Source organism: Hippoglossus hippoglossus, chromosome 4, assembly GCF_009819705.1.
Source record: "Hippoglossus hippoglossus isolate fHipHip1 chromosome 4, fHipHip1.pri, whole genome shotgun sequence".
Classification (NCBI taxonomy): domain Eukaryota; kingdom Metazoa; phylum Chordata; class Actinopteri; order Pleuronectiformes; family Pleuronectidae; genus Hippoglossus; species Hippoglossus hippoglossus.
In genome coordinates, this window is record NC_047154.1 from 25,652,612 (window position 1) to 25,671,161 (window position 18,550).

The 18,550-nt window shown below is 46.7% G+C and overlaps 1 protein-coding gene across 1 annotated transcript in view; it reads left to right on the forward strand.

The window, feature by feature from the left end:
* gmds (GDP-mannose 4,6-dehydratase) overlaps nt 1-18,550 on the forward strand; it is a 141,533-nt gene that overhangs the window by 41,982 nt on the left and 81,001 nt on the right. The window contains exons 5-7 of the mRNA XM_034583469.1: nt 355-547; nt 1,588-1,692; nt 11,003-11,130. Of these exons, the coding sequence (XP_034439360.1) occupies nt 355-547; nt 1,588-1,692; nt 11,003-11,130 (426 nt within the window). The remainder of the gene's footprint in view (nt 1-354; nt 548-1,587; nt 1,693-11,002; nt 11,131-18,550) is intronic.

Sequence of the window (18,550 nt, forward strand, 5' to 3'; positions counted from 1 at the left end):
ACAAGGTCTGTTTTTAAAGTGATGAACTTCAGGTAATTTCTTCAAGCTATTCTCTGATCTCACCAGATGAAAACTTGAGACTTAAGTCCTATGCAGACCAAGTGCATGTGCCAGCCTCTCGTCCTAAATACAGTCATTTCTGTTTTTTAAGAAGTGGTGATGTCTAAAGTGCGAGGTCCGATTTCACAAATCCTTCGGTGACGTCACAGTGAGCTGCCACAGTCTCAAAGACTCGAGTCCAAATATTTAGTTTGACGTTTTCAGCTCTTAAATATTATGAATCCTTTATAGTTTTCGTACGAACAGAGATGCTACTGTAAAGGTAACTGAACACTTTCTCCATCTCTTCCTCAGATCTCCTTTGACTTGGCCGAGTACACGGCCAACGTGGACGGCGTGGGCACGCTTCGCCTCCTGGACGCCATAAAGACCTGCGGGCTGACCAACAGCGTCAAATTCTACCAGGCCTCCACCAGCGAGCTGTACGGGAAAGTGCAGGAGATCCCTCAAAAGGAAACCACTCCCTTCTACCCCCGCTCACCTTACGGTAAGACACACAAATATACGTAACACACTCACTGATTACCTAACATTTTTTATACCTTGCACACTTTGTCAGACGAGTGTCTACGGCCATGTAGGGGCATTGAACTGGATAGTCTGATACCTCAGCAGCACTTGTGTTCACATTCAGTGTGTGTGTGCGCATTTGTGTGTATGATTGTGCGAGTTAATAGAGGGGGGGGGGCTTCAGCGCTCAGGCAGCGCTTGAGCTCTCCACACACCCCGAGGCCAAACGTCTGACTGAGGACTGGAGTGGCTCTCATTTTAACAAAGACACCTTTATATCCACTGCACTCAGCACTCACTTTCAACACACACACACACACACACACACACACACACACATATACAAACACACACGCACGTAGGTTGTACACGTGTGGGAGCGATCGGGTTTCATGTTCTCTGTTGTCTAAATGCTCTCCTCACTGACACTTTCCCCATCTGTCAGCACTCAATCTGAGGCTGCATGGGAGGCACATACCATCACGAGGAGGGCTGCTTCTTTATTAATTAGACTCGGGAAGGGGGAGTCGGGGGTGGCCACGGCGGCCTCCCTTCACCTCCAGCGCACGTCCTGACCCGCGGCCTAATCAATGGGCGCCTCCTTTCGCTGGCTCTGGTATTTCCCCTCATCGCAGGAGGAGGAGGGAGGAGGATGAAGATAGGGAGAGAGCTGAACTTTTTGTACGAGCCTGCTTTCGGTCAATCAGCAGGAGTCTGAGGTTTTCGTTCCCGATGGTGAAATATGATCAGCGGTACCGCTGTGCTCAACCGTGACGCTGTAGTACAGTTTCGACACAGACTCTTTTACCCTCCGATGATCTCTGTGCGTCCGCAGCTTCGAGTAGAGACGACCAGCAGTTCTGCTTCTGCTCAGAACGTTACCTCAATAAGATGAATACAAATGTGTGAGCAATGTTATAGTCCACTGTTGCCTTTGTTACGTATGTGCAAATAAAACAGGTTTTAAATAAGTGTCTGTCTTCCTCTGTCCCTCTCCTCCTCCATCTCTCATCACAGGTGCTGCGAAGCTTTACGCCTACTGGATCGTGGTGAACTTCCGCGAGGCCTACAACATGTTCGCCGTCAACGGGATCCTGTTCAACCACGAGAGCCCGAGGAGAGGTGAGCGTCCAGCACGACGTGCATTCTGCTATTCCACCACAGCAGCAAACTTTAAAACTAAAAACGGGTTTTAATGTTGCCGCTGATACGTTTATATGTTGGAATTAGATATTCCTTTCCGATCTTTTTGCTTATTATGATGAGGTAGAGTTGGGAAAGAGTCACAATACTTTATTTAGAACATTAGGCTTATTGTTTTAGAAATAAACCTTTTTTATTACAGAATAGAATACAAGTATTTATATATATATTTATTATATACAAGTCTGAAAGCATCACCAGGTGAGTAGAGGTGGTCCTGACATACAGTGACTAGTTATGTAGAATATAATTAAGTAAATTTTATATATATATATATATATATATATATATATAGCAGCTTCCACAGAGCATCGTCATAAAGTGCTTCACAAAAGTATAAAATGAACATAAATTTAACTAAAAAAGAACCAGGTAAAATTAATGCTTTGGCAGGTTTTAATAAATTAACTTTCATATCTTATGACAGAACTCACTCGAGCAATTTCCATACACAAACTTTAAATGCAGGCTAAGCAAAGTCCTGCTCAACCCAAACATAGGCTCTAAGTTAAGACTGCATTCGTCACCAATTAACATTGTGTCATGAGTCAACAGGCCAAACCCACAATAGAGCAGAAGGTAAACCATTGTTGGATTGTGTACAAGTATTCAATTACATGCTCTATATAAAGTCATTCATTCACCGGTGGAGCCAGGTTTCTCATAACCACTCGACACACACACACACTCACACACATATAAAGACACATAGTGAGTGGGCTGTGGTCGCATTTTTAATATGTGCTCTGAGCCCCGAGGGTCACAGGCGCTGGTTTAACCCGATTTACACGCCACCGCGATCCAAAATGAATACCACATGACTGCAGCCCTGACGCTGCACCCAGGTCAGCCACTCAGGTGTTTATGATTTATCCCCTGATGAAGGCCCTGGCCACGACCCCAGCCCGAGGTCAGGGGTCAGCCAGTAAACCCTAATGGGTTAGCACAGATAGTTAGGTGTGGGAACTGGTGTGGTTTACAGCCAGTTCAGCGAAGACGACGTGGTCACAGACGAGAATTAGTAGAAACAGTCGAGCTGGGAACGATGCATGGGTAGAAAGAACGAGGTGGATGACAGGAGGAGTGACTATTTATCAATCAACAGAAAATTAATCTACAACAATTATAATGATTGGTTCATTGGTTTTTCGGTCAGGGAGACATATTAAACTTTCTCTGGTTCCTGATTCGCTGCCCCTCTGAACTGATCTTGTTTGGACAGTTGAATTTATATATTTTGTAGACTTTGTACTTGGTCCATAAATCAGATAAAATCTGAAGGGGCTGATTGACACCGTGACTCTGAAGTCAGTGATGCTCATGTCCTTTTCCCTCATGTTCACACAAAGACCTTATAAGGTCAAAGCTCTCAGCTCTCCTGATAACACGTCCTCCTCCTTCTGGTCCTCGCTCAGCTCTTTGTCATCTTCCGCTCAGACTCGCCCTCCATCTTTTCCTTCTTGCCACACTTGCATGCACGCACGCACTCTTTCCCTTTCTTCCTCCCTCGTGCTTCATTTCATGTCTTCCTCCGCTTTCCTCCGCAGTCAGCATTTCTCCAGCAGGCCATCGGGTTTAGTCCTGCCACTTCTATTCTCAGAGTTACGGCTGTTGTTGCTCATAAAGCAGGAACGCTGTGCTGTGATGTGGCCAGATGTCCCACGGCTGCCTTGCACAACCCAGTGTGGCGCTTGTGTTGGCTGGATCGGCCAGTGTTTACCCGGGCCTCTGAGGCCTGTCATGACCCTATCGCTGCCACACTGAGGGGGCGTTTGGCCGTGCACTCCGTCCCCCAAGGGAGGAGGTTCTTTGTGCTGCACAACTCTCCCATGGCACTTTTTTTTTTTTTTTTATTGTAGCAGTGTAAGGTCGTACTGTAAATCACACGGTCCGAAATACATATCTACTCGTACGTGTCACTGTGCAGAGAGAATACTGACTCAACTTGGCTTTTATGAACATTTCATCACATCGAATGATAAATAGATCTGTTGGTTGCTAAATACTAATTCTAGCACCTGAATATGTTTTACCATCACATAAATCTGCAAATTGAAGCGTGGGAAAACTTACCAAAAATTCTTTATATATAAATATATGAGCTAAATCAATTTGAAGTGACAGTATGTGCTACAAGGTGTAACGGGAGGGAAATAGAGTAATGTTACCTCATGATTCATAATGATGAAGATTAAAACTGTTCACGGTAGCCTAGTTCACACTTCAACACAAATTTGGAACTCGGACAGAAGCCCCAGATCGGAGCCAAATCTGACCCACAACTCCCAATGACTGCGAGCTTCCCCATCACAACTCAGCAAGTCAAGTAGTGGGATCAACTTTATTTGTGCTACTTGCTGTCACAATAATTAATTCCAGAGTGATTTCATCAGATTACCCACCAAAACTATGACATCACCGAAGAAGCAGGTGAAACTCATCCGAGATTGAAGGACGCAGATGGATTCATCCCCGCTCTGTTCTCGGCCACACCCTGAACTTCTCTGAACCCTGTCTCCTGACGCACGTATTCATCACCTGTGTGCTGCCGTCCCTGCCCCCCCCGCTCCTACCTCTGGATTATTTCTTTCTAATGAGCGAGGAAGTGTGATGTCAGTTCCACTTTGCACTGACATCACCCTCCCTCACGCCAGAAAAGGCTGTGAAGTCATTCTTCCGGAGTGCCAGTGGATGTGTGCTTCTGTGTTTGACAAACAAATACATGTTTGCTTTCATGAGGACGTTTTTCCCTTTTTTAATAACAAGCTTCCTCTGACTCGCTCGTGGCATCGACTACAGTATCCTACCAGGGACCAATCGTCTTCCCGGCGGCAGTGTGGCGTGGTGTGTCACATGGTCGTGCGTGGCGTGGTGTGTCACATCACGTACGACCATACGTAGCTGCTGACTTGCTGTCCCTGCGAACAAGGAGCTCTGTCTCTTACAGTGCCCAGGATGACCTAATCCCTGCAGGAATGTGCTTCTGGTTTCTCTTACCGTTCCCACAAACACCTGACTGTTGCACCAATAAACAGCCGATCCCCATTGTTCGGCAGCGAAAGGTCGGAATTGGACAGTCATGAAGGAAAAATAACCCGGTGGAAATCCAGCGTGAAGCAAAGCAAACAGTGGCCTGCATCTGCCGGCCGGTTCACACCGCAGCTAGCTCCTTTTCCAGTTAGCTTAGTCGTTAGCCATAACAAACAGCCCTCACACTGACTCCGAAGAGGGGGATTAGCGTTAGCAGGGGTGCTAAATAGACTCCATATTGCTGCGATACATGAGACACTGCTCCAGAGTCTCTTGGCGAGAGCGATCAGCGGGGAAATCTGTGCAAATAACTGGTTCCTATGTTTATTTGGTCGCCATATTCAACAAACACACGGCACCTCAAAGTCCCCATAAATCGGATTTTTGTCAATAAAAGACAAAACCCCAGTTTAATTTCTAGTTATTATCAGTGTGTTGATGTAAGGCTGGGCTGTAAATCAGCACGGTAATATGTTGTGTGTGTGTGTGTGTGTGTGTGTGTGTGTGTGTGTATCCACTGTTGCTACTACTGACCAGCTCCAGTTGTAGGCTAATCCTCTGGTTTATTTGGGGAAGTCCCATCCATCTCTCCACCCTGAGAGCTCTGTGGTTCACGCTTGGCCGTATAGAATAATATACTGTTATGTTAGGAGAGAAGACCCGTTAGCATTGGGGAAGTTAGAATAGCACCGTCAGAGTTGCACACACACACATGCAGACACTCTGCCTCTACACGCCTCGGCTTAAACTTTCTGCTTTCGTTGTGGTTGAGCCCAAAAGGTCAGATCGCATGATAGACCTGTAAGAGGATACGTTGTCCGTTTATTGGAGGGGTTATTTTCAAAGGAGATCTTCAGATGGGAACGACTCGGTCAGGGGGCGTCAGGGAGATTTGGTCCGTATCTGGTAAGATGGAGCTCAGCACGGAGCCAGCCCTTTTTCTTTTAGCTTTTTTTTTCCCAGTAATGGCTGAGTCGAAATGGAGTCTGACGCCTCCGAGCAGAGCTGATGACAGAGTCCCCCCCCCCCCCCGCCTTCCACCTCCTTGTGTTGCCACAAAGGTGCTTCTCACTGTCTCTGCTTGGGTTGGCGTCAGGCATGTCACGTGCTCATTGAGGTTTCTACCTTCACTCATCCCCACCGCCGCCCTCGAATCTGTGTTTGTTGTCCCGGATCGCCATGGCGACGAAGAGTCTTGTTGACTGAGTGCTCGCTTTGCGCTGCGATAATTGTACCTCGAGTTGAGGGCACCGTGTCGCCTCTCAGCCTTTGCCAGGCTCTGTCGGTGGATCCGTGCACGAGGACAAGCAAACCCCCAAATGTTGCTCTGTGGTATTTTGATTAAATCGAGCTCCAGGACGCTGCCAGACACAATTACGTCTTTGGTTTTGGTGCTCGATCGAAACACTTTGTCTCGTTCCCTCTCGGTTCTGCAATGTGGAGGTGGGTGCCGTCAGTGTTCCGGCTCAAGAAAAACACGTATCATCTACTCCCCCTCTCTTTCTCCACACCCTCCCTTTCTTTCCCCACACCTTTTTCGAACCCCGTGCCATGTATCCATCTTGTTGCATCACACCCAATTACCACAAGGTGACTTTCTCTGCCTTTGTCTCTGCAACCCTCCAACTCCATTCCAGCGCCTCCTCGCATCACATTTCTCTCTGTCTGCGCCCTCTCCGTCAGTTGAGTCAGTCCAGAGTGAGCACGGCAGCCTGTCAGGTGTGAATAGACGCTGTGTTGGCAGAGCGGCTGAGCGCATGACCTATCTTGGATATTACGCAGATATTCTCTCCCCCCGCCCCCCCCCCCCCCCGCCCATCAAGTTCTCCAGAGATCAATCAGAATGTGAATTGTGCAATAGCGGTGATGGCAGATACTGACAGGTCTTTGGCCTGGGTGGAGCTTGGCCAACCCCTGACCCAGGGAAGATTCCTCCTGCAGAATTCCTCACTCGGTGCTCCTGCAAATCAGGTATTTTGCTCATAACTCAGCTCAGATAAAGAAGATGGGTACGAGATGAGTGCACGTTGATGTTGACGTAAACAGGTCCACAGAGTGAAATCCTTTAACGTGTGGGAGTGGAGATGAAAATTAAAGAGTTGCATTTTTCACTTCAGCTCTGCCACAAAGCATTTTTACTCCCTTGGGCCATTGCTCAAAGACAGAGTGGGATTATGGGATTTGCAGTTCTGGTTGAATTCCCAAACAGGTGTGTAAACTCTGCGTTGGGGTAACCTCAGCGTTGCTATGACAACCCTATGGCAATCCAAAAATTATGCTTTTTTTTTCTTTACCACCTAGAAAATGTGGACAGTTACAGCTCACCACAGAATCTGTCAAATATTTAGAAAATACGTGGAATCAATCTTTATGTCCAGCTTTAGTTTTTAAAGAGAAGTAACCAGTCCGATGTCCTATTTCTGGAGCAGTCTGTCTGGGTGACCAAGTCATTCCAAACTTTTTATGAGGAAAAAATAAAATTTAGCAACATCCTGCAAGTCACCTTGGATCAGATTTAGGTTGTGATGAAAAACATACGGCAAGTCTAAAGCTGGAAGAGGAGACCTGGCCTGGGAAGGAAGTGGATGTTCTACATTTGCAAACGTTACACTAAAGATCATTTTGATAAACGCTTGACATCATTCAAGACTTGAACTTACTCAGTTTTAAAGTTTTTCCAGAGCTGACGCACCGTTCGGCAGAAGCCATGACCACACATTTTGTCTTCAAAATAAATGTTACAGAAGAGTGACTAGAATAAATCACACTGCGGTCGAGTCTCAATCAGTAAATGCCCATATATACACACAGACAGTAATATGAGTGTGAGCCAGACATCTTGAGGTCTGAATGTGTAGGGGCTGGGCCGTCACACAGTTTGAAGACAGACTTCATAAGTCACCGTTCTTTGGCCACGTGGCTCTAACAACAGGATCCATTTAGTAACCAGGGCCGGTCGAGCCAAAATCCCCTCAAACCCACCGTCCCCTCCCTGACTCCCCCCAGACCCGAGCCCCCAGCCAGCAGCTCCCGTCCCCATCTTGTCTGGGCCCACATGGGTCTGGGTCTTGATGGGAGACATCTCTGCACATTTCCCCTCGGCCTGCTCCTCCTTCTTTCTCTCCCCATAGTTCAGTCCAGCTGTGCCAACGAAGCCGGTGTTACGTTTTTCCTGTTGCTTCTCCGGCCAGAAAAATGAAAAGGAATGATGGAAAAAAAACAGAAAAGAGTTGGTTAAGTGAGAATAAGAAAGAGGGAGAAAGAGAGAGAGAGAGAGAGAGAGAAAGAGAGCGAGTGTCAGTTTCTGGCAAGGCTTTTGCTGCCTGCTCAGTTTTCACGGCCCGTGGTTTTATTAGACTTTCCGCCGTGTGGGCAAGGTTAAACGTCCACCTCTGGCCCGTTTGGGTTCGAAACCTTCTGTTAGCCCCCCTGGCTCCGCGCCCCTGCCTCCACCCCCTCCTTCTGGTTGTCCTGCGGTGCCGCTGCCAGTAAAGGAAACACATTAACACCCTGGCCAGTAACAGTGTAGGCTTTGTCCGCAGCCAGGCAGGCCGGTCCATTAGGCCCATGTCCTGGTCCACACCGCACCAATTAGAGGAGGCAGGGAGCAGAGCCACTCCAAACAGAGGTGTGAGCTTTACAAGGAGACTACAGGTGTGCTTGGGGGGGAAATAATGGACTTTATTACTGATCGGGGGGTACTGTGCTATGCTGTATCCCTCTGCCACCTTTTTAAGAGCCAACTCGGCTCTGCAGAGTTTAGACAACCTGTGTTTAACCTGCAAACTTGAGTTTCCCTTGGATGTTGGATCGGATCAAACCCCTGCCTTCCAATTACCGTAGTTACCGATCTGAGGTCTTGTTGCATTGCCTCACCCCACCAGGTCCGAATGTACAATATAAGGGCGGCTACAGCCAACGGAACTTCTGTCAATTATTTTTGATTAATTGTTCAATCTTGAAAAATAACAAATAGTGTTAATACAACTTTCCAGAGACGGTGATTCGTCATATTAACATTTTTTTTTCAAACTTATTTAGTTTACACTTATGTAAAACAGAAGCAGAAGAGAAGGGAAGATGCAAAACTTGTCTTCCTGATTTCCAAAGAAGAACCCATCCATCTATTTACCCACAGCTGTGCAAACTCTGGGTCCAAACGACATCATCAGAGCAAGAGGGCAGCGAGCGTATCCGGGCTATTTGACGAGCAAGTGGAGACGTGTCATCCGTCTTCACATACGATCTCTGACATGATCCTCATGTGTGAAATTGGTGGAGTTCCCCTTTAAACGTGTTGCTGATTGAGTCTCTTTCCAGTGATTAATTGCTTAATGATTCTGTCCTTAGATATGTCATCGGAGTGTTTGTATGCGCAGGCGTGTGTAGCTCTGTAACCTGCGATGAGATAAGAGCAAAGCTGACAATCACACATGCATCAGTGGCAGATGAATAATGGCGGGTTAACATTTGACTACAGTGAGCAGGAGTGATGGTACCTGCCAGAACAGATGACCTGCCAGGTTAGAGAACGGCCCCGGGGCCAGATGAGATGATCATGCAAAGTCAGGACAGGTCTGACATCAGCGGGGGTTTCCGTCCACAATTTATCCACGCTCTGCAGACAGAAGCTATTTCCTATTAAACGTGTCAATAATATGAATTCAAAGAAACCCATCAGGGACTTTAGAAGGTCTGAAGACCGCACAGCGCCTCCTTTAAACTTTATTTAACTCCAGCACAACATAGCGACAAAGCAGTGTTGACACGGGGGCCATGTGCCCCGCTAGCAACACACAACACGCTGTATTTTCTCAATAAGCGTGTCTACCCTTCTCTGGGTCTGTTTTTACTCAGGCTGCCCAGGGCTGTCGCTTCTCTATGAAATAATTACTACAAATTTGGTGCATTCGCGTGATTGGGTTCATGGGATTTTCCTGTGTCTGAATGGAGGCTCTGCTCCATGTCAGGGCAACAGTGATACAGTGTCGAGACAGAGCCGCGCTATTATGGCCGGGGATGGGCGCGGAGCTAAAAGGCCACATTCATCTCGAAGCCTGATGAGTTCAAAAGGCAGCATGTAGGAGCTCTGAAGAGGTCTTGAAGAGGTTCAGGCGAGGCTGTGGGAGATTTATGTAAAGTGGGGATGTTGTGTCAGCTAAAAATAGTTCGTACTTTGATGCAAGCTTCAAGCTTTCCTTTGAAAACACATTTTCACATAACTGCCATTTTGGCATTTCAACAAAAGACAGAAGAGCCTAACCAGAGTAAAATCCCTCAAGCACTAATCAGCCATTTCAACCAAGAAGGTGGCCCTTATTAGTCCTGACACCCTAATATTTAGTGTTGATTTCCATAAGTATAATGCTGTGTTTGGGTTGGAGCATTTATTCCCAGGCTCACGGCATCTTTCCTCCTGCAGCAGGGAACAGAGAACACGACACCAGCAATCAATGTCCCGCCAAAACACCCCCAACCGCCTCTAGTGCCATAGAAATAGTCGTTAGGAGCTAATTTGTTTTCCCTCAGATAATATCGCCACATGTGTCTGCTCGGAGCGAGGAGCACCGCTGTGAGATCTGGCAGATGAACCTGCTGTCGGTGCACGGTGGTGATTCTGGACTGGACTCCGCACCAGCAGAGTCAGGGTGGTCCCCGTTCAGTTGTCATTTTCTCTGTGGAACTTCCCTGTTGGATTTTTTTTGTGTGTGTGTTGACAGACTGATGCTCTGAGATTTGCTTTGGCTTCTGGCCCAGGCTCGACACCGAATCATTGAATTAAAAGGAGTAAAATGAGAGAGAAGGAATCTAAAAAGATCTGGAGGCTGTAATGTGAGGTGGTTAAGGAATTGATATTACTCAGGGTGGCTTTTCACTTGAGTTTTTGCTTTGGCTAAAGAGGGCTTGGAGCAGCAGCAGAGGTTTGGAAGGCGTTCTGTGTACGTGTGTGTGTGCGGGGGGGGGGGGGGGGGGGGGGGTGATGGAGTGTTATATAGAAGTATAGTAGGGATCTCTAAGCTCAATTTTCAACAACAAGGTCTCAATTTGTTTATCTGCCCCTTGTTTCTGTGTTTTACAAAATCTGTGTTTGTGTGTGTTGGACCACGCTGAACCTCAGATATTTATATTCTGTGTAAACTGTAATTCAAATCAGATTTCAGAACACACCAACAAATCATTTTCAATCTTTGTGTTTCAGGTGGAAACTTTGTGACGCGTAAGATCACCCGCTCTGTGGCGAAGATTCACCTGGGCTTACTGGAGTGCTTCTACCTGGGCAACCTGGACTCCAAGAGGGACTGGGGCCACGCCATCGACTACGTGGAGGTAAAACACACACAAGTCCAGAGACACACACACACACACACACACACACACACACACACACACACACACACACACACACACACACACACACACAGACTGCGTGCACCGCTCCAGAGTTGAACAGGGTTCAGATGTGCACATGGCATCGACGGCATGTTTTCCCAGATCATTTGAGGCCGTAATATGCGATCTGCATGAAGCCTCCTATGATTCTCTGCCAAAAGAGAAACAGAGATAGAGAAGGGGAGCGGGAGGAGAGCGAGAGGGCCACATGCTGTGAGGCCACAGACTGCACTCTGGTTTCCCACAACTCACCCATGTCCCAGATCCCTTCAGGCCCCCATCACCATTCCCTGAACGCCCGCAGAAAAAAAAGAGAGATATGAAGGGAACGCCACGTCCTGGGGACGATGACAGAAATACGATGTTTATGTTCACGTAATGGTGCCAGCAGCCAGCAGAGAGAGGAGTGGGGAGATGAAACAAACAGTGGGGTCACCTCGTCCAGGAGCAGACGCAGCTCAGTGTTTCTGAATGTGTGCATTCCCCCCCAGCATGTGTGTGTTAGGAAGCACACATTCCTACGTGTGTGTGTGTGTGTGTGTGTCAAATTGTGTGATAGGTTAAGGTTGGAACATGTGCATGTGGCTCGCTGAGATGAAAGACTCGACGGGTTGCCATGTCTGACAGCAGACCCCTCACAGCGGACCGTGTTATTATGAGGAGGTGATGGTGGCGGGGGGGGGGGGGGGGGGGGGGGGGGGGGGCGCTCTTTGAGATGGGAGTCGAGGTGAGGAGGTTACTGTGGGGAAGCCCAGTGGAAGAGCCGGACCACAGTGTGGGGTCACTGCGTCAGAGCGGGGAGGCAGTGAGGTGGCGGCTCACGCTGTTAAGGCGTGGTGCGGAGGCGTCGACGGGGTCAGTGAAGCGTCATCCACTGATTCTGTGGCTCAGTCATATCTGTGACCACGATGAATAAATGTTGCCTCCTGTGGGAAGAAGTCTGACATCAGTTGTGAACGGTAAAATAGTCATTATTTATATTATTTCACAGTCCTCAGTGGGAATGACCAGACGCTGGGTTCACACACAAATTGACAGTTTCAACTCAAGTGAACAGCTGACATCTTGTTTTCAGACATCCACTGAAGTCTGGACATTTCCCTGAAATCTTCCGGGTGAGCTGTATGAACACAAAAAGCACAAGCACAAAAGCCAGAGTCAGCTTTTCTTGCCGTCCCAAAATGTTCAGAGGTTTTTTGTGTTAACCAATGTGATAAAAACAGCAAAGACGTCAGAAGGGTTGATGCTTAATGTTGATGTTGGATCTTTTCCTGTCGCTGTGACGCATCTGACCCAGACGATCTCCTGCTCCTGCAGTTCTTTGTACGGACATCTTGTCTGAATACGTCATGTCTGAAAACATGTATTTGTGTATTTCATGAATGTACACAAACAAGGCAGAGTTCTATTATGTCACACCTGACATGTCCACAGGTTCGGCATGTGATTATTCAATTTTTTGGCCAATGAGAAAACATGTTGGTTCGGTTCAAACAGTCCAGTTGTCAAATTCGCTCAAATGAAAGTCGTCAGAATATTGGGAATTGAAATCATTATAATTATTTCAGTATCATTCAGGTCTTTCCCACTGAGTGATTCTTATCCTTGACAACATTACAAGTACTTGGGTCATGTCCAGTGTTTTTCTTCATCCTGTTATGCTTGGTCCGTCTCACTGACCACTTGTGTTCTCGTGGGTACGTGCAACCCTTCGTTGCTGCGTTCGTGTGTGTGCGTGCTCTTGCGTGCACTTGCCTGTCCAGGACACCCTAGTTTGAGACGCTCCAGGTTTCCTGTGGGAACGGCCGACATTCCAGTTCTGGTGAATCAGGCACCTCCTCGCCGCGCGTCTCCAGTTTCGGAAAGGCGGATTTCGGGGAAGCCAAACAGAAGCCCCCGGTTCTGAGGGGAACTGGGGTGGAAGGAGGTGGAGGGGGGGTAGATGAAGGAGCAGGCAAACAGACGTGTGTTTGTAGGACGTTTGTACATCATGCATAAGTGAACCACCTCTCCTGCTGAAAGTTCACCCCACCCTGCCGACCATCAAAGCCGGCGACTGTCACCACCACCCGGCCCTCTGCCTCTCTCCGTGTCTCACTTCCAAATATCCATCCATCCAGCCAGTGTCAGCGGCGCGTTGCCATGGCAGAGCCAAACAACGGGTGATTTGTAAAGAGAACCATGTGTGTCTGCTTTAGCCCTGACAACTGCTTTGCCTCCCCCCCCTCCCTCGCTCTTCTTCTCCTCACCCCACCCAGGACAGGGAAATTGCTTGTAATTGGCTGTGGATGGATTGCGGGTGGCAGGAGGGGCGTGCTGTGTGTCTGCTCTAACGACGTCTGAAAGCGTGCGGCTGACTGGGCATCGTCTCAGCCGGGTATCGGGTGTCTGTCCCCGGCCGGCAGGCAGACCTGGGGCTGCCCGGCTTCTCTCAATGGAGCCCTTTATTATTACTATTATAGTATTATGGAATACATGCAGAACACTTTAATATAGAATCAGTAGATAGAATGATTTAAGTCCTCCTGATCGTATTCTCCTCAAAGGGGAAAAGTTTTGGACTGTGTTTGAAACATTTCACTGGTGCTCTTTCGAGTGCGGTTTACTGGGATTTCACGATACAGAGCTAATTTCTGAACACGAGCGAGCCGAGGAGAAAAGAAATCCACAGCGGATCACTCGGGAGGGGGTCTGTCTGAGGAGATGAAGATGTAGGAGTCGGCCATCTTTACCAAGTGTTGCCCTTCGCCCTGCTCCTTCCTCTCCTCTCAGCCCCCACGCTGGCCCATGCCGTGGGTACAGCTGTGTGCAGCCCCCTCCACCTCCTCCCCTTCTGGCTGTAGAGAACCATTTCCTGTGTGGAGAGACCAAGAGACTTGGCTGGGATGGAGCCGGACCAGTCGGCCTGGCGCTTGTGGCCTTTTCTGTTCCCTCCATCCTGCTTCACTTGCTCTTGTCTGTTTCCTTTCCCGCCTTGTGTTTTTTTTATTGCTCACGTCCCCACCCCGCCTTTTAACGTTTCACTATTTAGTGTTTTGCACTCCTGAAAAGTTGCGTCACTACGCCGAGGCTCCACAGACCGTTCCTCCCTCTTGTCCGGCACTTGTTTGGCGAGCAGTTACCACCCAGTTACCAGATTTCTTTTTCTCTGACATCCCATAACCGGCTCTTATTATTTCCCCCCTGACCCGAGCTGGCGTTGCTGTTCCTCGCTGCTGCAACGGACCAGAAACTGTTGCCAGATGAGACGTGGCTGACCCGCTGACACACAGTCCTGTCAGCCCCCCCCCCCCCCCCCCCCCCCCCCCCTCCCTGCTCTTGTCTTGTTCACATATTTATTTTCAAAATATAATTACCTGTGAAATTCTGTTCGTTGGAAGGTGTTTCCTTGCTGTGTGTGTGTGTGTGTGTGTGTGTGTGTGTGTGTGTGTGTGTGTGTGTGTGTGTGTGTGTGTGTGTGTGTGTGTGTGTGTGTGTGTGTGTGTGTGTGTGTGTGTGTGTGTGTGTGTGTGTGTGGCGGTAGCTGTCTGATTCCTGGCATTGTGCGGCGGCAGCGAGGTGACATGACGGCCCAGATGGTGTCATTTTTCACCACCTTTATTTTTCTTATCCCCCTTTTTTTGTGTCGCAGCTGCCTCTCCATGCAGTAATTGTTACAGATGAGGCTAATTAGCCAATCACAGCGCAGATCAGGGCCAATCAAAGATGATTGATGAGAGCGGTGGGCCATTCATCACGTGTTTTTGGCCCGGGAGGTGACAGGCTCAAGAACCTGTTACAGTAAGTCGGACCTTTACGTCTTCATGCTGAACTTCTTGCCAAGGCGCTCGTCCAGCGCAGCTCAGCACGAAACAGGGGCCTCATTATCTTTCTGAGACAGAATCTGACACAAAGTTCGACTTGACGGACACTGGATGTTTGGCTGTGGAGCTCAGACACGAGACGTTGGTGCAGTTTGGAGCCGGTTGAAGTCTTTGAGCCTTGAAGCTTTTTACATGAAAAGAGAGAAAACGTATCACACCTTAATATTTCTACCTATTTATACAGGTTTTATTCACTTAAATACATTTTAAGTAGGTGACACAAAGCCAAGCTCATATAATTTGCAGTTTCTGAAAGCACAGGTTCAACCAGGGACACAACTATGAATTACTTTCAGAATAAATTAATATATTGAATATTTTCTCCATTAATAAAGAATTATTAGATCCAAAGAAGGTAGAAATACGTTATTTTCTTCAGAATCTGCTGTGACATCTCAGCATGTCTTGTTTTTATCAGAGCAACCATCCAAAGCCAAAAGATAATGTTTATATTCACATGAAGACAAAGACAGTATCATGATTATTATCATTTACATCAGTAAATATTCACTCTTACTCTGGTTTAAGTGTGAAAACATCTGATCTGAAGGTTTTTGTCTCGCTCAGCAGTGATTTGTTGCATCTCTTACATCTATCTCCATCTCAGGATAATATTATAATATCTATGTTGTGATCTGAGTCTCAGTATTTGCTGGAATCTGGAATTTGTCCTGGAGCTTTTACTTTGGCCTTTTATTGGACTTAATGGCTGCAGTAATTGGATTAAATGATTATTTGTCTTCCCAGTTCTGTCCCCATCTGGAGTTGTTGTTTTTGCACTTTCTCAAATATTTAAAATTGCTCAGGATCTTGAAAAGGCAGAGTGCCACGTATGATTTCATTATCAGTGCAGGTACAGATCCAACAACCTTCAATTCAGCTACTGATCCTAATGGACGTTCTCCTGTCGTGGAGGCTGCTGGCCCCTCGCTGCACGTGTGTGTGTATGCTGTATGGTGTATGTGTGTGTCCAGACCTTTACGTCAGTGATTCAGGGAGCTGATAAATACCTTTCCCTGCTCTGTGAGGTTTTAATAAACACAGCTGGAGTGGTAAAGAGCTAAAATGGGATCTAATAGGGCAGAGGAGAGGGAGCATTAGGTTTCATCACCAGAACCTCCCGACTGCATCCAAGCCCCCGACCTCTCAACCTTGATGTAGCAGGACACCCACCCGGGCACAATCATTGTGTCATCCCTTGAGCTTTTTGTGTTTCAAGTGTGTGTGTGTGTGTGTGTGCAAGTGTGTAAGTTGGCCGAGTGTTGATAATTTAGTGAGAGAGGCACTGACAGAAGCTGCTGTCATGTTGATTTGGCTCAAGCAGGATGAGTCAGCAACAACAGGTGTGTGTGTGTGTGTGTGTGTGTGTGTGTGTGTGTGTGTGTGTGTGTGTTTTGTTAGTTTGCTGGTTTTCAGGCGTTAATTGCAGGTGAAATTCGAGTCAGAGCCTTAACAACAGCTCAATAAACTGGGGTTTGCCCCCCTGTGGCTCAGAGTAATAAATGCACACACACACACACACACACACACACACAGACGAAGGTCTTCTCAGCTCAGAAAACACTTTTGCCGACAAAAAGCAAAAATCAAGTTAATGATAAGAATAAAGTAAAAATGAGCATTTTACATCCAAGCAAATAAACCAAAAAGGGGCAAACATTGCATATCATAGCCATATTATTGAATTTCTAAAATAAGTTAATCATATAAAGTATTTTAATATCAAACTAATAATGAATGAATAATGAACTTTGAAATGAATCATGTAAAGTTAGTTTTTTCACCTCTTTAGTAGGTCTAGTATGAGATTTTGAAAAATCATCTCTATTATTTGCATCAATTATATATTTATTAAAGAATTTATTTCAAGGTTAATTTATTTCTAAGTTCGTGGTATTTTATGCAACCTCATAATACCCATACTAAATTTCCCTCAACCCTTTTGTCAGACTGTGTAGAGGCAGTTTCCTTAAATGGGCAAATGAAGCAATAATTAGTTTTGGTTTCTTGTGCATATTTAAAAGGAAACAAATGAAAAGCTTGTTGACGTTGTCGGGCCGTTTTTTAATAAAAGTATGACGCATGTAAGCAGACGGCTGAGAGTTGCACTCGGATGAACACTTGTGGGAGGGGAGACACAACAGTCAGAGTAATGAATTGGGTGCGAGACTTAAAATAGATTTCCAGGGAGTCACTCCTGCCCCATGTTGCCCCCATGTGTCCAGATCCTAAATCATCAAACAAGGGGTGAGTGTTTACTGTGGCATCGCACCAGAGGGACAGTGGAGGAGGCTCCGAGCAGCGAGACGTGGAATATTTTTCACACTCCACATAAATTAGACGTTGATGAAAAGATAGAGGAAGATTGTGTAACACTGACTCTCTCCCTCCCGCTGCTGCAACAATGGAAAAACAGATAGTTAGAGTTTTTTTTTTTATAAAGGGGCCACTGTGTAATTATGTGTGTGTGGAGTGTGTTTCTACATTGTTCAGAGTCGGCAGGAACCTCTGCAGCTTTACACCCAGGACATGTCCTCATTTCTGGGGCGACGTTCAGGGAGAGTTTTCCTTCTTTGTTCCGTCAGTTCCGTCAGTTTGTTCAGTGCAGCTCTCGGAGAAAGATTTGGATCAAAGCTGCCGCCGGCTGGAACGCAGCTGGTAAAGAGAAAGGCCGAGAGGTTACTGGAGGCTCAGAGTGTTACGATACAATATTCATATCAATATCACAAAGTCTGTCACGACACGATTTGGATTCGATTCATTATCCTGCGACAAAGAGCAGCTGAAATCAGATTTTGAGCATTTTATTTACATACATTTAAATCAGGAATATATTTATTCCTTTTAAATAACAATTAAAACACTTTTCAGTACTCGATACCTTCTCCTACAACTGGTCAACAGCAATCATGTGATAGTTGTGATTCATACGAGTTTTTCTGATAAAGCTTTTCATTATTTCCCACTTGCTCGTCTTATTTGTACCCGGATGGTTGTAGATACAGTTGTATAACAAGTGCAGCGCCTTTAATTCATGTTTTGTGACTAAATGATTCCTTCACCTGCAAAGGGTCACTGCAAAATAACTGTAGTTGTATGTGGAGGCCAGAACTTTGAAAGCATGTAAAAGTATGTTATTCCACAGCTTTTCCATATACACTTAAGTTTGCGCGTTGACATTGGAACCTAATGTGAGCAAATCACATTCTGCTGCCGTTTGTTTTCATTATCTGGTTCTGTTCTGGGGTTTTCACTCTGAGATGCTGTGTTAAACATGTGAATCCTGTTAGCTTTGTTTTCATTTCTTAATCTGACTACTGGCGACCCTGCTCGGGGTTTCTGATCGTTGAGGCTCAGCGGCCCCCAGAAGAACAGCACAGCACAGCAGGTACTGGAACAGACGTTACAATGACTTTATTAGGTTGTTTGGTTCAGTAGAACATTCAGAGTCAACAGTGAATTGAAATGTTACACAGAAGAAGTTAAAAGTCTTT